General features: G+C 36.8%; 2 protein-coding genes and 1 pseudogene across 2 annotated transcripts; 2 read left to right on the forward strand and 1 right to left on the reverse strand.

The window, feature by feature from the left end:
• Positions 1-14,367: 14,367 nt before the first annotated feature.
• On the forward strand, positions 14,368-15,909 carry BNAC09G09070D. The gene is made up of 3 exons (XM_013791283.3): positions 14,368-14,723; positions 14,809-15,304; positions 15,388-15,909. The coding sequence occupies exons 1-3, from the start codon at positions 14,573-14,575 to the stop codon at positions 15,728-15,730; spliced, it is 990 nt and encodes a 329-aa protein (XP_013646737.1). The 5' UTR covers positions 14,368-14,572; the 3' UTR covers positions 15,731-15,909.
• A 227-nt stretch (positions 15,910-16,136) lies between these two features.
• On the reverse strand, positions 16,137-20,053 carry LOC106347046 (annotated as a pseudogene).
• A 3,772-nt stretch (positions 20,054-23,825) lies between these two features.
• On the forward strand, positions 23,826-24,608 carry LOC125592451. Its single transcript, XM_048767627.1, has one exon. It carries the CDS (start codon positions 23,826-23,828, stop codon positions 24,606-24,608), a length of 783 nt encoding a protein of 260 aa, XP_048623584.1.
• Positions 24,609-27,215: the final 2,607 nt, after the last annotated feature.

Here is a 27,215-nt window from a genome sequence, read left to right on the forward strand (position 1 = left end):
GTGCAGATCAGAATTCAACCGCGAAGAGGAAGGCAGTCGCTTCGATAAACAATACAGAAACCAGAAACAAGAAAATCTCAAACTCAACGGTGGCTTCCGTATTGAAGCCGCTGCTTCCCCAATGAGCATTCTCTCTTGGAATTGTCAAGGAGCAGGAGGCTCTGAGACAATTCCCTATCTCCGGACCCTTCGTAGGAAGCATTATCCGGATTTTGTGTTCTTGATGGAGACTAAACAAAAGTCTGAGTTTATTTTTGGAGTGAAGAAACAACTGGGTTATGATCATGTTTTTACGGTTGAGCCAGAAGGTTTAAGTGGAGGATTGGCTTTAATGTGGAAGAATACGTATCAAGTTACTATATTGTCAAGTGATAAGAGGATCATTGATCTCAAGGTTACAATTGGATCAGTGACTTTCTACATGTCGTGTGTGTATGGCGATCCAGTGGCTGCAAAACGTCATGAAGTGTGGAATCGTTTGGAGAGTTTGGGATTGAGTAGAGACGATGCGTGGGTTCTGGTTGGGGATTTCAACGAGCTGCTTTCCAACGATGAAAAAAGTGGTGGTGCAGTACGTAGTGAATCAACTTTCTGGAACTTCAGAAATATGGTTCAGAACTGCAAATTGAGAGAGTTACGACACTCAGGGAATTGTCTTTCTTGGGTTGGTTGGCGGGAACAAGGCTGGGTGCAATGTAAGCTTGATAGGTGTTTTGTCAACAGTGAATGGCTGGCTCTGTTTCCTCGGGAAAATTTGGAATACCTTGACCTCTGGGCATCAGATCATCGTCCCATTAGGGTCTGCTTCTCACTGGAGAGGGATAACCCAATGAAGAGGAGGTTTTTCTTTGACAAACGCATGCTGTCTAGGGAGGGTTTTGAGGATTTGGTTCGTATGAGATGGGAAGGTGATACTGGTACGCGTTGCTGTACTATGGACCGGATTCATCGTTGCCGTAGAAAGATTATGGATTGGAAAGGAAAGTTAGATATGAATTCCAGAGATCGTATTACTCGTTTGCGTGCCTTTTTGGAAGCAGAGGTATCAAAAACTTCTCCGTCTTATGACACTATGCATCGTCTTAAACAGGAGCTTGCAAAAGCTCTGCGAGAAGAGGAATTGTTTTGGAGACAGAAGTGTAGAGAAGAATGGCTTCGGGCAGGAGATCGGAACACTAAGTATTTTCACAACTGTGTGAAGGGGAGAAGAATCCAAAATCGTATCTTGATGCTTCTTGATGACATTGGCCAGGAGCATTTCTCTGAGGGTGCAAAAGGGAATTTGGCTGTGGAATTTTTCAGAGATTTGTTTACTAGCTCTAACCCCTGCGACCTGGAGTCTCTGTTCCAAGGTTTCCAGCAGAGGGTCACAGAGAACATGAATCAACATCTTACACGCCCTGTGACCGCAGAGGAGATAAAGAAAGCGGCGTTTGATGTTAAAGGGAGTAGTGCACCGGGTGAGGATGGTCTGACAGGAGTTTTCTATCAGAGATTCTGGCATATTGTTGGTCCTGGTCTGACTGCTGAGATTCAAGAGTTCTTCCGGTCTTCAATTATGCCTGAGGGATGGAATCACACACAGATCAGTTTGCTTCCAAAGATTGTGAATCCCTCTCGCATGAAAGATATGAGGCCGATTAGCTTGTGTTCGGTCCAGTACAAAATTATATCGAAGATCCTATGTAATCGGTTGAAGATAATACTCCCTGAGATCATTGCGGAAACACAAGGCGCGTTTGTGTCTGGACGAATTATTTCAGATAATATTATCATCGCTCATGAGATGATCCATGGTCTGCGTACTAGTACAAAAGTGGCAGAGGGTTGGATGGCAATTAAAACCGACATGTCAAAAGCATATGATCATGTTGAATGGAGCTTCCTTGAGGTCTTACTGGAGCGGATGGGTTTTGATCGAGTTTGGGTGCGATGGATTATGACGTGCGTAAGCTCAGTATCCTTCTCGGTGTTATTAAATGGAAACTCTCATGGACATACTAAACCGGAAAGAGGAATTAGACAAGGTGATCCTCTCTCTCCTTTCCTGTTCATACTGTGCGCAGAAGCTCTAGTCAGTTGTCTTAATTCTTCTGAGGCGGCTGGGCGTCTTCACGGAATCAAACTGACTAGTTCGGGGCCTTCAATCCATCATTTGTTGTTTGCTGATGATAGCTTACTACTGTGTAAATCTAACCCAGAGGAAGCCAATGAGATTCTAGCCTGCATCAAGTTGTATGGAGATGCGTCGGGCCAACAAGTGAATCATCTCAAATCGTCAGTTATTTTTGGCTCTCTTGTACCGGAAGTTACCAAAACAGAGGTTAAAATGGTTTTGGGAATTGAAAATGAAGGTGGAGAAGGTTCGTATCTTGGTCTCCCAGAATGTTTCAGCGGTTCGAAGAGGAAACTGCTGAGCTTTATTCGAGAAAAGCTCCATGGTCGACTTCAAGGCTGGTTCGCAAAGGCTTTGTCGCAGGGGGGTAAGGAAATCATGTTGAAATCTGTTGGTATGGCGCTTCCCGTGTTTGCAATGTCTTGTTTCAAACTCCCAAAAGATGTTTGTGAAAAACTCACAAGTGCAATGATTGAGTTCTGGTGGAGTAGTGGAAACAATAAAAAGAAAATTTCTTGGGTTGCTTGGAAGAAGCTTTGCACAGAGAAAGAACTTGGCGGGCTGGGTTTCAAAGATATTGAGAGATTTAATCAGTCTATTTTGGCAAAGCGGCATGGAGGATATGGTCTTCTCCGAATTCCTTACTGGCTCGTCTTCTAAAGCATAGGTACTTCAATCGTTCAGAATTTTTGGACTGTGGGATTGGGGCTCGTCCTTCGTACGCTTGGCGGAGCATTATGCATGGAAGGGAACTGCTGAAAGAGGGTCTTTTCAGTAAGATTGGAAATGGAAGAAACACCAAAGTGTGGTTGGATAATTGGCTCCTTGATTCAGTCTCTCGACCTCCTCGTTATCGTCAAGATGCGATCGTTGATCTGACACTAACAGTAAATGATTTATTGGACCAGCAAACCGGCTCTTGGAATGTTGACATGGTGTGTCAATTGATAGCAGAGGAAGACATAAACTTGGTTCTGAAAACAAGACCAGTGCTATCTAGAGCGGACGTGATTGTGTGGGGTTTTTCAAAGAATGGTTGCTATGATTCCAAGAGTGGTTACAAACTCCTGGACACTATCATCAGGACCAGGTCAGAGGTTCAGGTATCTATCCCTCCGATTGAGAAGCAGTTGTGGTCTAAGCTCTGGAAAACTAAAACGTCACCTAAGCTTCGTCATTTTCTTTGGCGTGTGATGTCTGGAGCCTTAGCAGTTAAAGCTCAGCTTCTAACTAGAGGAATCATGGTCGATACCACATGCCCTGTCTGCAATCAAGGTCCGGAAACAATTTGTCACATGCTTTTCCACTGTCAGAAATCGAAAGATGTTTGGAAGGCATCGCGTTTCCCTTTGCCCACTGCAGGATGGTCTCGTGACTCTGTTTTCTTGAACATGTATCATCTGATTTCTCACAGTCATAAGCAGCATGTTGGCGCTTCAGTTCGTCTGTCATTCCCTTGGATTCTCTGTCAGATTTGGAAAGCGAGAAATAGGTTGTGCTTTGAACAAGTACAGCCTGTAGCAAGTGATATTGTGACTAAAGCTAAGGAGGAAGCTGTCGTGTGGCTGAACCTACATGGTTGTCTCCCTGACAGTCCCATCGTCTCTATCCCTGCTACAGTTGAAGTGTCTGTTTGGTCAACACCTCCAGCCCACGCCCTGAAATGTAACATTGGTGCTACGTGGTCTGAATCATCTCATGTCAGTGGGGCAGGTTGGATCATTAGAGATTCTGTCGGGAAAGTGCTGTCCCATAGCAGAAGAGCTTTTAGTGGAGTGGCTTCGAGTACACATGCTAACCTTTTGGCAGTATCCTGGGCCTCAGCTGCGGTTATTGACCTGAAACTGAAGAACATAATGTTTGAGTTTTCTTCCGTTAAAGCTGCAGGTGCGCTTAATAACCCACTGGAGCATCCCCTTTCTTATCATCTATGTCATGAAGTAATAAATAACGTTTACTCACTGACTAAGAGCGGATTGTTCCTAGTTCCTGAATCATGTAATGTCGCAGCCTCTGCAATAGCGACGAGCGTCACAAAGGACCAACGTCTGCAATCATATATTGCATTTGGTGGGCCTCATTGGTTGTCTGCTGTGCTGCTGCAGGAGGCAATTTAAGGTTACTCTGTTGCTGATTAATATTAGCAGGTTAAGGCTCGGTTTGAGTTTGGAAGCCTGCTTTATGGTTTTTTTTTTCCCAACAGTTTGGGTTTGTTTTTGGGGCCTACTGGCTTCCACTTTGTTTTGGTTTATTTCGTGTATTATCACATCCCTTTGGATGCAACATTTCTGAATGATCAATGACAAAAAAAAAAAAAAAGGATGATACAAGAAGTTAATTAGCCAAACAGGAGGGAAATGATAAAATAGACCGGAAATATTTTGATGAATAGCATTTTTAGCAATAGCATCAACCGCTTGATTATTTTCCCTATTCACAAAGTCCAGTGAGCATTCCAGAAGAAGTTGTATCCAATGACGTATATCACACAGCAGATTCCCCAATTCCACATGCTCTTTAACTTGATTAATAATTGTACACAACTCTTTGCTATCTCCTTCAAACCACACTCTTTGGAAACCACGAACCCAAACTTGTTGAAGAGCTATAAGAAAACTTAAAGCTTCCCCTTCTAAAGATGTCTGCATACTTTGTACTTGAATACTTCCCGCACCCAAGAATCGTCCTAATTCATCTCTTAAAATCAAACCAACACCATCCATTGTATCTTCAGAAACAAAACTATAATCAAAGTTACACTTAATCCAGCCTATCGGTGGAGGTTCCCATTTTGAAGATTTTACAATTTGTTGTTGTGGCCCAGAGTTAGGAAGAACAACATTTGTATTTTTTCCATCACCTATCCTTACACGAAGTCCCTGTTGAAGTAGTTCTTTACCTAGTTGAATAGACTTATAGCCATAGGAGGCATGCTTAACATTTGAAGACTGTAAGAAATCCAACGAATGGTGATATCTTCCTTTGTATATTCTACTAAGAAAAGAATTAGGGTTTTGCCATATCCGCCAAGCTTGTTTAGCAAGTAACGCTTTGTTAAAGCTATATAAATCTCGAAAACCCATTCCACACTCTTTCTTTGGTAGACATAATCTCTGCCAAGATACCCAGGAGATCTTTCTTCTTTCATCTCCTTTTCCCCACCAAAATTCAGAAAGGATTGCATTAATCTCATCACAAGTGGTTTTAGGAATCAAAAAGCAACTCATTGGGTAAACCGGTTTGGCTTGAAGAACAGACTTGATTAGTACCTCTTTACCAGCCTGAGATAAGAACTGATTATGCCACTGTGAAGTAATAGCTTTGATCTTCTGAACAATTCCTTCAAACTCCTTGACTTTACTTCTACCAAATTGTTCAGGAAGTCCTAAATATTTCCCCCCTCCACCAGTGACATGAATATTTAAAATATTCTGAATTTGAGTTCTCCTTTGACTATCTATTCTCGCACCAACGATTATGGAAGACTTCTCCAAATTAACCTTCTGACCAGATGCCTTTTCATATTTAACAAGAATATCAGCCATACATGATGCATTCTCCTCATTTGCTTTACAGAAAAATAGAGAGTCATCCGCATAAAATAGATGAGATACTGATGGACATCGTCTTGCTAATTTCATTCCTTGAAACTTATTTTCTCTTTGTGCTTTATCTATCATCTGACTAAGAGCTTCTGCATATATGAGAAACAGGTACGGAGATAATGTATCATCTTGCCTTATACCTCTTGATGGTTTGATCTCCCCATATGGTATTCCATTAATCAACACCGAATAGGTAACATACTTAACGCAAGACATTATCCAAGAGATACAGATCGTATGGAAACCCAACTTAAACATAATAGCTTCAAGAAAACTCCATTCTACCCTGTCATAAGCTTTGCTAAAGTCAGTCTTTATTGCCATATACTTCTCGGAGCAGTCCTTCTTTGATTTCAGAGCATTTATTAACTCATGAGCCACTAGTATGTTATCAGAAATTTGCCTTCCTGGAGCAAAAGCAGCTTGTGATTCTGAGATATTTACATCCAAGCATCGTTGAATTCTCAAACCCAACACTTTTGAGATCAGTTTATACGCAACAGAGCACAAACTTATAGGACGGTAATCACCCATACTTGCAGCTTCAGGAAACTTTCAGGAAACTTTGGAATGAGACAAATATTAGTATGATTAATTAGTATGATTAATCCCATTATCCATCTCACCAGTTTCAAAAAATCTCTTTACCATCAGACAAACATCTGGTCCAATAGACTCCCAAAATTGATGATAGAATGCTGCACTATATATCCATTTTTATTACTACTTAGTACTTACTAGTCAAAAAATAATAATTCCTAATGGAAAGCAAAGCATAAGTTCAATTTTTTTTTTCCAAAAAAAATTAGTTTAATCACATTTTGTTGAATCTCATAATTAGATGATATATTTTCGATGAACGATTCTTCATGTATATATGCCAGTTTTGATGGACATATTCTTTCTGTAACATACTATATCATATAACGGTTCAATTACTATATCATACTACTAGATTTTGATCCGCGCTTTTAAAGCGCGAGAAATTTTAATTTAAAAATATAATTATATGTTTTACATATGTTATGGAATTACAGTAACATTTGAAAGAAAAATAAATTGTGCTGTTACCATATAACTAAAACATGTTAGAAATGAATATTTAAATAATTTTTTGTTAGAGACGTCTAGAAATTAATATTTGGTTGATGTTATGAACCAGATTGTGGATGGCTCATAACCAAGAGATTATGATTTATAATCTTTCCATTTATCTATGACGGTGTAATCTCCTATATAAGGAACCTCTATGTTACGAATAAAGATAGACTTTTCCATTACTTTTATAACACATTATCATCACAAAACTCTAAATCCCTAAGCTAATACCCAAATCAAAAAACCCTAAAACCCTAACCCTAGCCGGCGATCCGACGAACCCTAAACCCCGATCGCGTCTCTTGTTCCCGCATCTGTTCCAGCTCGCGTCCCATTCGTGTCCAGCTCGCGGCTCAACTCCTTTGGTGGTCCGATTCAACAATCATCTAAGGTTAAAAGGTAATTCAAAACCTAAGAACCCATAATCGAACATGGATTGATTGATAAAGAATGAAACCCTAAAACCCTAATCTTTATGATTCAAAACCATAGGGTAATAGATCAAAAATCGTAATTGAGTAAATCGAAGCTCTAAAAGTTCGATACCCCAAACCCTAAATCATGCTCCTACATGATTAAAACCCCAAATCGGTTTTTTACAAGTTAAAATCCGATAAACCTTAACCCTATATCTATAAACCTTAAATAATATAAGTATCAAAAATAATTATACTATAATTATCAAATCACATATTAAAACCCTAATCGAATATTTTGAAATCAAAACTGTTTTTGGTTTTGATCATTGAAGTTTTAAATCTGATTGAATCTGATGCTATGTTGCTAGAATTGTTTGACCGTTAAATTAACATATTTATTTTCTCATCCTGCATGGTTAATTGTTCATCTGATTTAAAATTGTTTAAACCAACCAGCTTGTTAAAACATTGATTGAATCCATTAGGTTGCTAGTTTGCTTTGCTTATATAATCAGATAGGTTGATAGATTGATTGAGGTTTACTTGTTTAAAATCGGAATGATCTGATTGCATGATTCTTGAGGTTTAATATCATCTGCTAGGATTGATAGTTTTGTAATCTGATATGTTTTAAATAGAAACCCTAAATAATCAGTATGATAGGTTATATTGATCTGATTTGGATGTCTTTGAGAATTGAGAATCTGTATGCTAGGTTGATAGATTCATGATAAAATCTAATGTCTTGAGGTTTAAGATTGTATGCTAAGTTCGATTAAATTGATTGATCTGATTATATGTTTTTGAGGTTTGATAAATTCGGATACTAGATAAATTATTTACACACGGTTTATGCTAAATACCAATCAGCCTTGAAACTGATTCATTAAAATTCATGCTTGAAATCTATATTCTAGTATTGCTAAAATCAGCCTTGAAACTGATTGAGTGATTAATAAATATTTTTACTAGTCTTGCTAAAATCCATTGATTGTTAAACCCTAATTGCATGATTAATTGAATCTGTTTTTGCTAGTCTTGATAAACCATAATATTATGAGCACATAGAAATAGTATTGATGAGACTTGCTAGAAATTGACTGATTGATTAAATGCCTTAAAGATTGATAGTTTTATTGTCCTCACAAGATTGAAATCCGAATTGACTGTTTTAAAGAGTAAGGCCGCATGAAAATTATACCTAAATATTGAGTGATATATGATTTGAGATGTCGAAAATCAACCTGGATTTTGCTGCCTTAAATCTGTCTGGAGATAATTATTTACGGTGGACATTGGATACAAAGATTATCCTAAAGTCAAAAAGACTTGGTGAATGTATCATAGAAGGCAATAATGCCAATGAGAAAGATTGATACATGTCAATTTTAATTATTAGCCATCATCTTATTAAGAGTCTCAAAGATCAGTATCTGACTATAGAGAATCCCCTAGACCTTTGGACAAAGTTAAAAATCGAGATATGATCACCAAAAAACGGTGTTATTACCAAAGGCCCTATTTGATTAGAGGAATCCCAGAATCCAGGACTATAAGTCCGTGGATGAGTCTATTGCTAGCTGGGCAAAATAATGGATTACTGATGAGAAACAGTGAATTGAGACCTCCTGGATTAACCCCATTACCTGATACCAATAAGGCCGCAGAAAAAAAAAAAAGGTAACCATGTCCACAATGATAGACCACACGGTCATGGTCGTGGAGGGTGGAAAGGACGTGGCCATGGCCACTATAACACATTTGGCCATGGGAATCACTATGGCAGAGGCTGTGGGTATCAACCCAATTTGAGCCATGGTCAAGGCAGTGGCCGTGGTATATGGCCGTGGTATATCCTTTAAACTACAAAGCTCGACCAAATCAGTGTGCCATAGATGTGGAATGGGGAACCATTGGGCTAAGGTATGAAGGACTCCCAAACATTTTTGTGACCTCTATCAAAGTGAGTCTGAAAGGGAAGAATCCTGAAACCCACTTGGTCTATAAAGATGGTGAAAATAATTTCGAACATGATCAAGATGATCTTATGGAATATGAGACTTATGATTGTCTAAAAGAATCAAGTTGATAATATGATTTCGACATCAAACTTGTGTGATTGCTTTACTTGTATGCTTTATCTGATTTTTATCTCCTTGAATTTATTTCTATTACATTGTCTGCTTAGATTAAATGAATGAATGATTTTTCTATATGAGTACACTGAAAAACGCCAATATAAGTACTAAAGCAAGTATCACCAGTCTGAAAGAAGACTATGGCTAGGCTAATATATTATTGCCTAAGGGTATGCATCTAGAAATCAGTGATGCCTTATATTCACCCAGCTCTAAGAGCAAGAGCAGCCTATTGGTTTTAAAGATATAAGACTGAATGGTTTCCATATTGAAACAATGGGCGAAGGAAACAAAGAGTTCCTTCCGATATATGTATAAAATCGCCCAAGACCATAATAAGTCCTAAAGACTATACTTGCATTCTCTATTGACCTAGACTATGCATAGATCAGTATGATAGAGGCTAAAAGCCTGCGAAAATATACACTTTATGTCACTACCGGATTGGCCATCCTGGTCCAAACATGATGCAAAAATTGATATTCAAAAGGCACACATTAAACGATAAGAAGAGTTATCCCAAATAATCTCACGTGCGTAGCATGTACATAAGGGAAACTCATTAGGCCATCACCAGTAAAACTGCTACGAGCCCCTTTTTCATAAATAAAGACTATATGTGTAGATAATACTGGTGAATACATGTCCCAAGCGTTTAAATGATTATGGTATGTCCATGGGGGTAAGTGTGGACAATTCTGTGATACATGTCCATACCAAGAACGGCTTGGCCGAAATCTTTTAAAACGCAAATAGCTGATTGATAGACCATAACTTATGAGGTCAAAACTCCCATTCACAGCTTGGGCCACACGAAATTTACATGCACCTAAGTTAATACGTATCATGCCATTTAGTGAGCATAGATATCCCCTATCACAATTATTAACGGGTCAAGAGCCAGACATACCACATCATAAGACATTTGGATGTGATGTCTATGTACTAATTGCTCCACCACAGAGAACTAAGATGAGACCTCAAAAGGAGGATGGGGATATATGTTGGATATGATTCTCCCACAATAATAAAGTACTTTGAGCCAACTATGGGTGATTATATTTGAGGCCAGGTACACAGATTATTTTAAGACCAGGAGGAGAGAAAAAATAATAAAGCTGGTAAAAAATGGTAAAAGAAATAGAATGGAATCAACCATCAATGTCTTGGCAAGATCCTCGGACTAAAGAATGTGAAATAGTCGTCCAAAGATTATACATTTACAAAGCTAGCTAATCAAATGCCAGACACATTTGCTGACCCGAAAAAGAATGACTAAGTCATATATAAACCAGCTTGTAAAGCACCAACGAATTTGATATCCAAGAAGAGACACAGTCAAGTTGCTACAGAATCTAGATAACGTATGAAACATGGTAGACCAAATAAGTTCCAAAAGATAAGAATCCTCAGAAACAAAAGAAAGGTGGAGAGAATGATAATCAAAATCCAAATCCGAGGTTATTAAGGAAACCATCCCAGACATGGAGATAAGGCCGGCCGGCTCTAAGGTACAAGTACCAAACAATGTAGCTTGGGACGCCAAGCTGAAAAGTATTAAAGGTCCTAATAATAATGAATCTCAATCGATTATATCATGTCTGGAACATAATGGAAGCAATAAAGATTGTCGACATAAGATGATTTATTTGCATACAAGGTAGCACTTGAATTTATGAATATAAGCGAGGATCATGAACCCACGTTAGTATAAGAGTGCGCACTCGTAGAACAAATTGGATTGAATGGAAACGTGGGGTTAAATAGTTTAAAGAAGAAAGGTGTATTTGGACATATGATTAAAACGCCATATGATGTTAAAACCAGTGGATATAAATGGGTCTTGTGAGGAATAGAAATCGTGAGATATAAAGCTGATGTTGCACAAGGATTCTCACAAAGACCAGTAATAGATTATGAGGAGATATACTCCCATGTGGTGGATGCAACTACTTTTAGATTTCTCATAAGTCTGGCTATATAAGAGAGAAAATTAGACTTGCAGCAAGTTGATGTAGTGACTGCGTATTTATATGGTCCACTGGATAATGAAAGTACTAGAGGGTATTGAGCTGAAAGTACAGCAAGTTCTCGAGAACAATATTGATAATCATCAAAGTATATGATCTGAATATCCTAGGAACCTCTGGATATAATTTTCCAAATAGTTGAATATCTCAAGAAAGAGTTTGAGATGAAATATCTTGGAAAACAAAGTTTTGTTTGGGATTACAGCTTGAGTACATTAACAATGAAATCCTTGTGCATCAAATAGTATATACAGAAAAGGGTACTCAAGAGATTTAATATGGATTAGTCTCACCCATTATCTAGTACATGGGCGTGAGATCACTTGTTTTGGACACTGATCCATTCAGTCCGAAGGTGGACGATAAAGAAGTCCATAAGAAGGACGATGAAGAAGCCTTTGCTTTTGGTTTATGTTATACTAACCAGCCCAAAGAGGGGTTATTTGGTTTTGTTAATTTGTTTTCAGACAGGTTATGTTTTACACATGGTGGTACACGCATATCACAGCAACATCATCCAAGATTTCGTGTGTGTATTTGAAGTCGATGACTCAATATGTTCGATCAGATTGTGGCATGACCGATGGTAAAGAAGAACCAACTATCATGTTCGAGGACGAAGCATATTCTGCCCAATATCTTCATCACCCACGGATTGCAGAAAATTGGAGACCTCTCAGTAGTGTCCAAATCAGAGGGAGTAATGTGTGTTGTACTCTTTTTCCTTCACCATGGTTTTGTCCCAATTGAGTTTTCCTGGTAAGGTTTTAATGAGGCAACATTAAAGCACATTACATGCTCTAAATGGTTATGACATCCAAAGAGGAGTGTTATGAACCAAATTGTGGATGACTCATAACCAAGAGATTATGATTTGTAATCGTTCCATTTATCTATGACGGTGTAATCTCCTATATAAGGAACCTATATGTTATGAATAAAGATAGACTTTTCCATTACTTACAATTGACTATTTATATTTGATTTTTGGCTGTATTAGAAAGGTCTTTGAAAATTCTATAACTTAAAAAAAAACATTTTGTATAAATTAGAAGATGAAATAACAATCTAAAACAGTAATGGAACTATATCATTCTTATAATATTATCTTGATTATTCCTACAAAAATATTACTTATTATTAATATCATTATTTTCTTACAAAGTTAGGATTATATTTGTAAACATTGTGTAATTTAATTGTTTTTTTTTTTTTTGATAACTCTGGTATCTGGACAGCCACATTCCCAATTATCCCCCCGAAAGGGGTCCAGCGCCCCAACGGAAGGGATGTTAAATTCGTTGTGGCCAAGGCTCGAACCCGGGTGGCGGGCAGTACAGCTGTACCTCCTTAACCACCAAGCAGCTGTAATATAACTGTTTGTATAAAGGTTACATTTGTGTAACCAAAAGAAAAGGTTATATTTATAATAATAGATTGTTAAACGTGAAAGCCAAAAAATAAATTAGGTTAGATCTTCATATTAATTAAGTTGTTACCATCTTTGTACGTATAATATATTGATAATGATTTTTACGGTTCGATCTTGACATCATTAGTAAGCAATTAATTTTAAAATTGACTATGGTTAGATATCGTTGTATGTATTGTTAGATATAGAAATAGTAGATTCGGATTGGTTGAATATATTGTTGGTGAAAGTAATTAAATAAATTCTAAAAAATGTAATGACATTTTCTTGTAAATAATTTGAAAAACCAAGGGCAGAATCCTTGTTTGATGTGTTGTTGGTGATGGACTATGTCGATTGACGAGGCCAAATAGTGTAAACAAACTCGGCCTAATTCGGAGAAAACAAAGTCGAGAAAAGCCAAGCCAGCTTAGGAGATGAGGAATGAAGTCGGCAGATTTACTTATAAATATAGCTTTACATTTTTCTTGCCGAGTTTATAGTTCTCTTAAAGTTTCAATATTTTGGTCTTGTAATCAACCTTTGATCTCTTCATAAACGTTTTCAAATAACACACCACCGAATTCATGCTTTCATCTTGAACACGCCGATTTCAGATTTAACAAAACACCAATTCTCAAGTTTCGTTTCAATATTTTGGTCTTGTAATCAACCTTTGATCTCTTCATAAACGTTTTCAAATAACACACCACCGAATTCATGCTTTCATCTTGAACACGTCAATTTCAGACTCAATATACATCACCAAGTGCTTTTAAATTGTGTTAGATGATCTACTCCTAACTCCTAGTCAATTAACTGGAAATGGAATTTGATACTCGATTATAACATGTTCTTATATTATACAGTATTAATTTTACACAAAAAATAGGTATCCGTGAGATATATTATTCGGCCGTCTGGCGTCTAGACAGTTTGATCGACGGATGTTTATGCCAAAATGTTGTTGACATCCATCACCGGTACTGTGACATCCATCACCGGTACTGTCATGGATAAACTGTATTTGTATGTTTGTATTTCCTCGACCTAATAAACTTGAGACACCAATACTTGTTTAATTCCATCATGGAATTAGAAGCATTAATGTCCTTTCGACATACTATAACAAAACAATCTTTTTAATTCGTACGTAACAGATTCAAATGCATGACTTTCCTACATTACAAAACCTCTTTTCTTAAATCAAGAAAGTAGCCGAACATCTCCGAGAGACTGCAAGAAGAATGGTTCAGGAACAGCACACGTCGAGTAAAACTTTCTTCTTTTTATTTTATTTCACACTTCACGTGTTGTGTGTGGAACTGTGTTCACATTAGTTACAGCTCAACACAACTATATTCATACAAAGTCTTGATAGTATTAACTGCGTAGAACCAATACCTTCGAAACCAATAACTATAACCCAAAACCCATTTAAAAAACAAACTTAAAGAATGAAATATTTATTGCTCAGCACAAAAGGTTAGGGAGATAATTAATAATCCATTACAAATCTTGGAGGCAGAAACATTAATTTTCTTGAGTCGTACGAATACTCTAATGTTCAGACCATACACTAAAGTTTTTTTCTTGTCATTGTCAACAACCTCATTTAATATTTTAGCAGTTGAAGGTTGGAGAAGAAGTGATGATTTCCTTTTTATTTACACTTTTTCATCTTATAGACTTCAATAACTTCTCATACTATTCTCTTCTTCTTCTTCTTTATTGCTTATAGTTCTGAGATATCAAATGGATTCAAATCATAGTATCCTCTTTGTGGCCTTTCTTATTCTATGCTTAACTGTGAATGGAGTTACCGGATATGCCACGGTCACTGGCACGGTATTTTGTGACCAATGCAAGGATGGAGAGAAATCTTTGTTCGATTTTCCCGTCTCCGGTAAGTAAGAATGACATTTGTATACACTTTGTGTTTCGCTGTATCTCTGCTTTTTCGTTAGGATTGTGTTGTTGATTCCTTGCAGGAATCAAGGTTAGTGTCACATGTTTGGATGAAAATGGACAAGTCTACATGTCAAGAGAAGAGACCACTAACTGGCTTGGAGGATATGTGATGAGATTCGACGGGACACCGGATCTAACCAAGTGTTATGCTCAGGTTTCAGACAATGGAGCTCAACAAGGCTCAAGTAGTAGTTGCAGCATCGCTTCAGGTCCTGCGCAGAAACTTAAACTATTGTTTAGTTTCTTTGGGATTGAAACGTTCGTTGTGGATGCCCTTCTTGCTCAGCCAGTTCAGCCAATGTCTTCTTGTCCTAAACCACCACCGGCTCCGGTCATGCCTCCTCCTCAGGCTAAGCTTCCACCTTTGCCTCCAATTGCTCAAGTCCCGGTCTTACCTTCTCCTAAGGCCCCGGCCATGAGTCCTCCTCCAGCTACATCGCCACCTCAATTTAAGCTTCCACCTTTTCCTCCAATCCCTCCAGTTCCATTTGTAGATCCCTCAGCTTGTTCTCACAAGTGAGCTTTCTTGCTTTTTACACACATCAAAATTGGCCAACCTATCTAAATTACGTAACATTTTGGCTTTGTGACTTACACAGGTTATGGATAAGACCTGAGTACAGATGCTACTGGAAGGTGATAGGTCCAGACACGAAGGTCGCGGTCGCGTTTGGACTAGTAGCCGGGAGGAGATATGGTAATGATATGACTGTACGGGAAGCGCTTAAAGGGAGAGGAGAAGCCTACAAGACTCTCCTTAGGGAAGCAACAACTGCATTACTCAATTCATACAACTCTCTTGGCTTTCCTTATAACTCCGTCGCTGTGATCACATATACAAATATGGCTCTCCTTGGGAACTCGCAGCATGATGTTCTCATGACAGCTATCCGTTTCATCAAGGCTAACTCGGGGACTTGCAAATTCACAGTCTGCAAGTGATTTCAGTGTTTTTTTATTTATTTCTTATTTAAATACTCTACACTTTCTTCTTTTCCCAATGTTCTTAGGTCCTTTTGTAACTAACACCTCCTATGAAAAATCTACACTTGGATTCATAGAGTTTATGAACTATTGTATGCCCTTCTAGTAATATGAACAAACACAAACTATTTCCCAGACGGCGCCAACTGTCGAAGGTATTAAGCCATGTCTTTGCTTAAACAAAACTCTTCTTCTAATGTTGTTACGTACTCTGTCTATTTAAGCCATGTCTTTTCAGTTTTCAGAACTCTTTTTTTAGAAAGTTTTCAGAGCTTGTTGTTATTTTCATTTCTTACGTCCAGACCATATTAACCGCACAGTACCTTTTTCTTTTCTTGTAAAAAGAAATAGTAAATAACTAGAATTGGTAATAGTAAAATCTCATTCAATTGTATAACAAAATATATGAACAAAATCTTGAAAAGTTTACGCTGTTGTGCGGTGACTCTTGACTACAAGTACAACATTGTATCATGAATATGAAACCAATATTTTTTCATGTAAAAACATCAGTATCTCACTAAAAAATCGTGATGAACAATCTAGTGCAATCTAACCAGATCGAAACAATTATTAACTAAGGTCACTACCAGAACTTTTGGCCTTTTTGCTAGCATGAATCTTAGCATAAATCTCCTTTGTCCTATAAGCCAACAGAATATCTAAACCGACTCCAATAATAGAAGCTAAAGCCATCACCAAGAAGATGAGACGGTAACAATGAGCTCCGACGCAAGTGTTGCCCCCACCAGGAGTTGGTGTAGCCTCTGCATCGTAGAGGAACCCAGCGAGAAGACCAGAGAAGAGGAACGAGCCGAGTGGCAAGTTAAGTACTAAGATGTTGTAGATGAGACCATAGTATTTGAGACCAAAGAGTTCTGATGCTGTGGGTACGGTAATAGCTAGACGGACACCATAACAAACTCCGACCACCATTGAACCGATGTAAAGTGAATTGGGCACAGCTAAAGCCATTAGTAGATACCCTACAGCCATGAGGATTTGAGATGCTGCGTTCCATAGTGGTCTTGGTGTTCCAGCTTTCCTATAAAAATCAAGAGTACAATTCACACTATTTGCTCAGTAAAGTTATTAAATCAGCACGCTGATATTGATCTTTTTTTTTTTTGATCAAACGCTGATAATCCCCTATATATATTATTTGTGAAACATTACAACTTCTTTTTGTAGCCACGTGTCATCACTAGGATGATTCTTAGAAGTATTAGAGAAATATGTTGGTCCATCTAATTATATAATAAGCTTTTTATTAAACTAACCATAAATTCATTATTAATGTCATTTATTATTTCCTTAAATAAAGATTACGGAATTGCCTAATGTGGCTAAATATATATGACAATTAATGATTTTGAATAATAAAGATCTGATAAAAAAATAATGTATCTTCTATCAAATTTGTTTAATTTTTAACTATTAAAATAATTTAAAAAATCACAATAACCATATTATAAGAAATTTTGATTTTTCTTTATATGTTATATTTTGAATTTTTAAAAATAACTATAAATTACTAAAAGTGTTAAAATTCTAACATTCAAATTTTGCGATCCATGGTTTAAATTTTTTGTTATGACAAAATACAAATAATTAGAAAATCATATAAATAAAAGTCTAACTTAATTAATCATTAAGATTTAAAATATAAATGTATATATATCATTCTAAATTAAACTATAAACCATATTGAATAAATAAATATTTTAATTTCAAAATTTACTTTGAATAATTTTTTTTGATAAAAGTTTTGAACTAACATTGATAATTTTTTTTAAATTATAAATTACTAAAATTATTAATCCCACAATAAAAAATTTTTATCAGTAATTTAAAGATACACATGATAAAAAAAACATATGAGTAGAAATCATCATTTAATAGACATTAATATTAAAAATATACTATGTATGTTAATATCATTTAAATTTAATTACATATCCTATCAAATTTTTTAAAAAAATTGTTTGGATTAATAAATTTGATTTATACGTTCACACCAATTTAATTATATATGTAATAGTTACTGAGTTTTAAATATTCAATATATATTTATTATTTCATAATATGTAAGAACATATAATACATAAAATAATTTTTATATATATGTAAGGCGCGGATCTTAATCTAGTGATCTATTATGAAGCATCTATGCACGTAAATAGTTTGTAAACATCTTAAAGTTTGTAAAGAATCTAGAGGGGGACATTCACATGGTGTGGAATTAAACAGTGTGGTCCTAATAAAAAGAGCAAGATTGCTGGATTTGGACTTATCTATGCACAACTAAGTACAAAAAACTATTGAAATGAATCAAACAGAGAAATCTAAAAGATCTATTTTCTTTAATTGAAAAGTCAATAAGTGGAGAAAAATGCAGACGAACCATTGATTGTGTGTCCATGGGTGTAGCTGGGTTATAGCTTTCTAATTAATGTTAGAACGATAATGAAAGCTTAACGATAGCTCCGCACCAAAAATACCAACCACATGAAAATAAAGTGAATAGTAAGTTGCGGGCGGATACAATTGTATGGAACATAAAGTGTCGGCAAGTGCTAATTGGAAGATGGTGTGTAGAACTAGAACCTGACCAAATAATTAGACTTTTTGTCAACTTTGAAAATAGTTAGATATTAATCAAAAAACAAAAAATGGTATTCACAAAAAATAATCAAAACTTATTTATGTCAAACAAAATTATTGTTACAATTTCAATGTATTTCTGTTATTAATTAATCTCTTTTACCATTACACTAAAATTTTAAAATAAAAGCAATAAAACTTTAATAGGTAAATAAGGATAAACTAAATATTAACTATTTTCTTAATAAGTACTCCTACATTTTGATTTATATACTTTTTCAAGAAAATAACTTTATCGGAAATAACAAAAAATTGAAAAGGTCACTAAAAAGTAGGAGGAGACTTACTTGAGAAAGTGTTCGGAGAGTGTACCGGAAAGAATACGACCGAAGAAGCCCCAAATACTAGTCATGGAGACGAAGATCGAGACGTCTGTGTAACCAAGTGCAAGCCCAATCTGGCCCATGTTGTTCCTACACCACACAAGAACGAGACGAACAGCACCCAAAAATCGACCGTCAGCATCGCTTCCATTATCGTGTGTTCTTCTCCCAACGCCGGCCTCTTCCTCTCCTCCACAGGATTCTCCTCTTCTACAACTACTTCTTCCTTCTCCGCCGATCTGAGCAACGGTTCTTGAATCCGTCCTTCCACGTCTTGTTCTTCACCGCGGTTTAAGCTTCGGATGAACGAGTGGAAAGGTATGGCGATCGGAGAGAACAAGAGGAATAGAAGTACGGAGGCGAAAGCGACCGAGAACACTCCGGTTTTGATTCCGATGATGTCGTAAGACTGGAGGTAGACAGCGACAACGACTGCTAGGATGTTGAACACGGCGAAGTAACGGGTCTCTTCGCTCTCCTCGTCGGCGGAAGAAGCCGGAGGGATCTCACGGAGGAAGAAAACCGCCGTGAGACAGACTGCGAAAGGCACCACCGCGAGTAAAACGAGGAACGACGCCGGATCGTTTGAGAAGAGAGCAGTGCAGAGATCGGTGAAAATAGCCGTGCTTAGACCGACGTATCCTTTCAAGATCCCGGAGACCGGACCACGGTTTCGCCGGAAGTTTCGTATGCAAGTAACAAGAACCGCCGTGTTCATCCACGTCGTGCTGTTTCCTCCCATACAGAGGAATATACACATCTGAACATTACAAACCCTCAGAATCAAGAATTGCCCAAGTATAAATTCAAGAATATTATTATTATTATTATTTTATTTTAAAGAATATTATTAGTACCTGCCAGTAAGGGAGAGGGGTGATGGTGCGGCTAACGACGAGCCATTGTACACCATAGCCAAGAAGACCTTCTAAAGAGCCGATAAGGAGGATCACTGGAGTGGAAAGACGGTCGGAGGCCAGGCCAGCGAGGATTCCAAAGGCTTTTCCGACGTCTTTAGCGACCGAGAGGTTGTTGAGCTGGAGCTGGTTGAGGTTCATGAGTGACTTCAGAGCGCCAGAGTAGTTGGAGAAAGTGTAGTTGTTGCCGGAGATGGATTGAACCCAAACCGCCGTCACAAATCCAAGCCATTTCAGTGCAGAAGAAGAGGAGGAAGATCTCAGAATACCCATAGTAGAAGAAAGAAGTTCAAGAAGAAGAATGTGTTGGTTGTGGATGAAATTAAGGGAGGTTTTATAGAAGGGAAAGGGGAAAGGTTTTGTTTGTGTGTGTGTTTTTAGTTTAATTAACTTCTTGTTGTTTTACATTTTGTCAACAATTATTTATTTTAATTATACAAGTGGGGAATGAGAATAGAAAAGGTACGACGGCGACATGTAGTACGGTTAAGAAGGTGTGCAAACCGTGGATACATCACGACATGGAATATTTTAAAAGACGGTGTGCCAACTAAACTAGGCTATGTTGCTAGCCGTTGCTGCTTAGAATGTTTGTTCCTTCAAAGCTTCATTTTAGACTCCTAATTTATATTGTATATGATCCAATCTATACAGGAGATGTATGATCAAAACAGAGCTAAAATGGGTAATAAGTGCGACATGAACTATTACAGAGAAAAAGGTATGACGTGGGCTGAATTAAGTGTTTTAAAAGTGCGGTCTAGGCCTGGACATTACCTGAACCCGTATCCGAACTTAGTCCGAAAAAACTCGAACCAAATCCAAACCAAAATAACAAAATATTCTAACGGTATAGGATTAAGATAGATTGGATATCTGAACCCAAATGAATATCCAAAGATAATCGAATATATATATATACACTACACCCTATATTTTTAGTTTGCTTTTCTTATTTTATTCAAAATATTTATATTGATGTTGCACATAGCTCAAGATCAGATAATATACATATAATTATGGACAAAGTGATTTACTACTCACTTAAAATGCAAGTCAAACTTTTTGTTTCATGCATTAACAAAACTTGCATTCATAATCTCAAAATAAAAAAAAATTAAAATTTTATCTCCAAATATAAAAATAGCCTAACCTATTAAAAATTACAAAATCAGTTATGCTAATGGTAAATCTGTAAGTACAAAAAACTTTAGTGATGAAGAAATTGATTTTTTTTCAAAATCAAAATATCTGAACCCGCTTGAAAATAACCAAACCCGAACGGATAATATCCGAACCCGATCCGATATGTAAAAATCCCCGAACGGGTTTCAGACTTCAATATCGATACACCCCAAATCTCCAAATACCCCCCGATCTGAACTGCCTCGATCTGAACCCGAATTGGTACCCGAACTCCCATGCCTAGTACAATCAATAAATAAAGATTTACTTTGGAGCATGTTAAGAGAAGTAATGGAGAAGAAGAAATCGACCTTTCGCCAAAAATGATTGACTTATTTGGTGAATAACACAAAACGAAAGTTTCACAAACAGATTGAGATGAAGCCAATTCAGTGGGGCAGAATTGAAACACCTCAACCGGAAAATATTTGAAAAACCCATTGAAAATAAAGTAAAGATTGAATCAAATTTTAACAAATGAAATGAAGAAACACTACCACTTTATTGATGAAATACAAGATTAAATACTGAAAATCCTTTTTGTACACAATAAGAATATCTTTAGAAACCCCAAGCATTACCTAAATTCAAAACCCTTTTCAAATGGTCTTTATAGCTTTGCGCTCCGATTCATACAATCAACCTTACCTTCATCGTAAAAGGAAGCATGGGTGTACAAAATTACTCAGCGAAGATGCTCAATATTGCATACATGCAACTCAATAATCAAGAAATCGAATTTCATGTTCCATTCTAACAACCTAGCAATCACATTCTATCAACCTAGCAATCCGATTCCATCATTCCATACACATTTTCCTATTATCTATTTTCATGCATTCAAAACCAACAACCTAGTATCCCGTTCTATCATTCCTTTACTTACATTTCCTAACATTCCAACCAGAAGGCCTATCAATCTGCGGACCCGTCGGTCCATTATGGCCCATAGCCAACCTGCAGCTGAAGCCAACCTACGACCCGGAGGTCCATAACCACCAAAGCCAACATACACGGCCCAAAGTCAAAACATGATCATAACATCTTTACGGCCCAAAGCCAAAACATATATTTTTTATTTAATTTCATTAGTGTATTACCTTTCTTTCTTTAATTAATCTCATCCTTAATCTATTTCTCTAATATTTTCCACTTATCATATCAATTATTTTCAAGATGAATTCTACGTTCGTTCACATAAACATATCATCATCAGACACAATCTAACATGCAAATATCCTAAGAGCGCAAGAACATTCCTTGAGAAATACCTCTAAGAACGAGTTTTCCATAAACAATTCTCCTAACGTATAATCTCCATCCTAACAAACTAACTATTACAAAATATTGATTTTTAAACCGCCACGAATCACACATCACCTTAGATGAATATCTTAGATTCGAAGGCTCTGAACTTCCTAACGTTTTCCGGCGAATAACTCTTTAGATCCTCTTGATTGTTGTAAAATGAGAGCAGGGGTCCTTATACATATATGATTTCCCAAGATTTCTCCCCAAGCTGAACACTTAATGTCGGTTTCTTTATTTGGCTTGGTCAAAGATCACCATCAATGATTTGACTTGTTCGCTACAATTCTTTCCTTAGCTGTTTTCCGCAGATCTAACATTCCTTTTGTATAATACCACAATGATAGCAAGTCAAACTTTCCTTATTTGGAACACGCATTGTCAGTAGTCAAACATTTGTTAATTAGGCATGCGGTCTCGGTCTTTCCTTATGTATGATCTGATCGTTCCATGATCGATAGACATTTCAAAAAAATTCTTCTAAGAGTCACCAAAAAAATCTTAAAGCATTTAAAGTTTATTTTGCAAGTGTTATAAGATAAAATTTGAAATGATCCTCCACTCCTTTACCAACTCAAGCACTATGATCATCTACTCATCAAGCACTATGATCACCCACTCATATTACCAAATCAAGCACCATCTTTGTTATTTTATGTATTGTTGCTCACTATAAATACCATCACTCATCTCACTCTTTTGTACACCATAAACAAGAACAAGAGTCTATAATAAAAGAATCATTACATGTCATCTCTCTTCTCCCTCTTCATAGTAAATATTCTCTCTTGCATATTTATCGTATATCTTCTTTCTGCGGGGAAAATTAATCGCCCTTATTTAAATTTCTCGACACTATAGAATCATAAGTTATTTTATAACACGTTATCAGCACGATCGTTCTCCAATTTGATAAAATTTATTTGTATCATTTATACTCTGCTATAATGGTCGGTATACCGCCTCTACTATTATTTATATCATGTTATAATGGCCGGAATACTGCCTTATATTCTGTTTATTATTTATTGGTCGGCCGAGCCGCCTTATATTCTGTTTATTATTAATTGGTCGGCCGAGCCGCCGTATAATTTATTTATTACTCTGCATTGACCGGCTGAGCCGTCGCATGATTTATTGTCATAACATAAATATTTCATTGTCATAATTCTTTACTTTTATTAATTTTTATGAAATTTTATAGATTTGATTGACTGTTTAATACAATATTTTCAGACTAATTTTTGGTGCACTCGATTTAACACCAACGGTCACAAAGAAAATTTTTCAAAAATTTTCCCTTTCTCAAACGGTCATGAACAGTGATTTTCATCTATAAATACAACTCATTTTCACTCCATTTCATCATCCAAAACATTTCATCTTCTCTCAAAATATTTCAAATCGCTCTCCTCCGATTTTTTTCATTTCAAGAAAGATGATTCGCGGATTTTTGGTCTTATGTACAATTTTTATTTTTGCTTCTATGTATGGTCTTTTTGTTGGAGAATTTGCTCCTGGAGAATTTATGCTTAATATCGGTTTACTTTTCTATGCGTTGCTTCTCCTTGTAATTGCTTGCATGATTAATGTAAACAGTTCTTTTTAATATTAATAATATTCTAATAATTTTTATTTTGTGTCTTAGAAATTCAAATGGAAAACGTAGAGAAGCTCCAATTTCCAGCTTTAGACATCACTGGTACCAACTACATTTCATGTGTTACAAATGTTGAACTTCATCTTGAATCTCTTGGTCTATCCCAGACCGTTAAAGAGAATAATACTTCAACGCCTCAAGAAAAAGCTAAATCGGTGATCTTCCTTAGAAGACACCTTGATGAAAGTATTATTTATGACTATGCCAACATGAGAGACCCTAAAGAGCTATGGAAGTCTCTGAAAGATCGTTTTGATCATCAGAAAGACATAACACTTCCACTTGCTCGGGATGAATGGCAGAGTCTGAAATTCCAAGATTTCGACAAAGTGATGAATTACAATTCTGCTGTGTTAGGAATTTTGGCTAAATTGAGATACTGTGGTGAAACGATCACCGAATCTCAAATGCTTGAGAAGACATACACCACATTCCACAAGAACCACATCACCCTGCAACAACAGTACAGGTTGCAGGGATATACCAAATTTTTGGAATTGATTGTAGCTCTTCTCATAGCAGAAAAGAACAACGAGCTTCTGATCAAGAATCACATGACCCGTCCAACTGGTTTTAAACCGTTTCCTGAAGCAAACACATTAGATGCGAAGAAACCACTAAAGGAAAATAATACCTTTCGGGCTCGCGGTCGCGGTCGTCAAAACTACCGTGGACGACGACGAAAGTACAATCCAAAAGATAGGAAGTCATTCCAGTGGGTCCGCTCTGAACAAACCCCTAAGGAAAAAGAACACCAAGGAAATACCTCCCAGAAATGAGAAGAAGCTTGTTTCAGATGCGGTACTAAGGGACACTGGTCTCGTTTATGTCGTACCTCTGCACACCTTTGCGCTCTATACAAGGAGTCCGTCAAAGGTAAAGAAAAAGAAGTAAACTTTGCGGAACACTCTCAGGGTACAACGCACCTCGATACGTCTGACTTTGTGAATGATTTCGAAGAGACCGCTATCACGGAAGCTTAAGTGCCCATCATGTGACTCTTGAAATTCCACAATTATACCATAAATAATTGTTATTTGTGGAAGATTAATGTATAATTATTGTATGTTTTTTACCTTTTTATGTATAATTATTGTGTGTTTAATATTTCCTAATGATGTATAATATTTTATGAATAATATTATCTTATGTTTGTCTCAGAAATGGACATTACAATTGGAACATCAACCAAGATCAATACTAAAGATATTTGTATACCAGATAGTGGAACAACGCACACTATTCTGAAACACAGAAAATATTTTTCTGAACTAAAACCGACAAAAATCACTGTTAACACAATATCGGGTCCTGCAGACTTGATTGAAGGGATTGGTAAAGCCCATTTCACATTACCTAGTGGGACAAAATTCTCGATAAATAATGCACTATTTTCTCCAAATTCTAAAAGGAATTTGTTGAGTTTTAAAGACATATATCTTCAAGGATTTGATACTCAGTCTGCAACTGAGGATGAAAAGAAGTATATGTATATTACTCTTGAGAAATCGGGAAAACAAAAGGTATTGGAAAAATTACCAAAACTCTCTTCTGGTCTGCATCATACATATATAAGTGCCCTTGAATCACATTTGGTGATTAAGGAAAATTCTGATGATTTTACACTATGGCATGATCGTCTTGGTCATCCAGGAACTACAATGATGCGAAAAATCATCGAGAACTCACATGGTCATTCACTGAAACCCCAAGAAGTTTATCAAGGGAATAAAATGACATGTATTGCGTGTTCTCTTGGAAAGTTGATTATAAGACCATCGCCAACCAAAATAGAGAAAGAGTTACCAAAGTTCCTTGAACGAATTCAAGGCGATATTTGTGGACCTATACATCTACCTTGTGGACCATTCTATTATTTTATGGTAATGATCGATGCGTCGAGTAGATGGTCACATATTTGTCTATTGTCCTCTCGAAATTTGGCATTTGCGAGATTTTTATCTCAGATAATCAAACTAAGAGCTCAGTTTCCTGATTATCCGATAAAGAGGGTTAGACTGGACAACGCTGGTGAATTTACCTCTCAAGCATTCAATGATTATTGTATGGTAACTGGAATTGATGTTGAACACCCTGTCGCTCATGTTCATACACAAAATGGTTTGGCTGAATCATTAATTAAACGTCTGCAACTGATTGCGAGACCATTGATCATGAAATCTAAACTCCCAACTTCCGTGTGGGGACATGCTATTTTGCATGCAGAAACACTGATTCGGGTGAGACCAAGTGCATATCACAAATACTCCCCAATACAGTTAGCATTTGGACGAGAACCAAATATTTCTCATTTAAGAATTTTTGGTTGTGTTGTATATGTGCCAATTGTACATCCCCAACGTACAAAGATGGGACCCCAAAGGAGGTTAGTGATATATGTTGGTTGTGACTCTCCATCAATTATACGATACCTAGAACCGCAAACTGGTGACATGTTTACAGCACGATTTGCCAATTCTCATTTCAACGAGAAATAATTCTCATCTCTAGGGGGAGAAAATAAACAAATAGGAAAAGAAATCAAATGGAGTGTACCATCGTTATTACACCTTGATCCTCCTACGAAACAGTCAGAACTAGAAGTTCGACGTATCATGCATTTACAAAATATAGCAAATTAGCTACCTGATGCATTTGCTGATACCAAAATGGTAACTAAATCACATATACCCGCTGCAAATACTCCTGCTCGTATTGAAATACCACAAAACGGTGGAACGGTAGTTGAGACACATGAATCAGGAACACGTTTAAAGCGCGATAGACCTATTGGTTCAAAGGATAAACTTCCTAGAAAACGTAAGAAATGTGAAAAGCATGATACTCCCAAAATAGCGGAAAATAATTTGGAAGAAGCGAATTGTGAATCTAACGACAATATAGAGCATCATGAATCTGAAGGAAATCACGAGATTTCTATCAATTACATCCATAATGGAAAGATATGGAAACGAAATGAGATGGATGATATTGATGACGTTTTCTCATACCTTTTAGCAAAGGAAATTAATGAAGAAAACGAAGATCCTGAACCAAAGTCTGTATATGAATGTCAAAAGAGACATGACTGGATAAAATGGAAAGATGCGATTCAAGTCGAACTAGATTCGCTTAACAAACGAAATGTATTCAGACCTATTGTGCTTCATACCCAAAGATGTAAAACCTGTTGGGTACAAATGGGTGTTTGTCCGAAAAAGAAATGAGAAAAACGAGATTACAAGATACAAAGCTCGTCTCGTAGCCCAAGGTTTCTCTCAAAGGCCAGGAATTGATTATGAGAAAACTTATTCTCCTGTTATGGACGCAATCACATTTAGATTCCTGATGAGCCTAGTGGCCAATGAAAATTTAGAAATGCGTCT

The sequence above is a fragment of the Brassica napus genome, chromosome C9 (assembly GCF_020379485.1).
Source record: "Brassica napus cultivar Da-Ae chromosome C9, Da-Ae, whole genome shotgun sequence".
Lineage (NCBI taxonomy): Eukaryota > Viridiplantae > Streptophyta > Magnoliopsida > Brassicales > Brassicaceae > Brassica > Brassica napus.

Coding starts and splice junctions, on each gene's coding strand:
- BNAC09G09070D (XM_013791283.3), top strand. CDS start 14,573: ATGGATTCAAATCATAGTATCCTCTTTGTGGCCTTTCTTATTCTATGC. Junction 14,724..14,808: donor GTTCGATTTTCCCGTCTCCG/GTAAGTAAGAAT, acceptor GATTCCTTGCAG/GAATCAAGGTTAGTGTCACA. Junction 15,305..15,387: donor CCCTCAGCTTGTTCTCACAA/GTGAGCTTTCTT, acceptor TGACTTACACAG/GTTATGGATAAGACCTGAGT.
- LOC125592451 (XM_048767627.1), top strand. CDS start 23,826: ATGGAAAACGTAGAGAAGCTCCAATTTCCAGCTTTAGACATCACTGGT.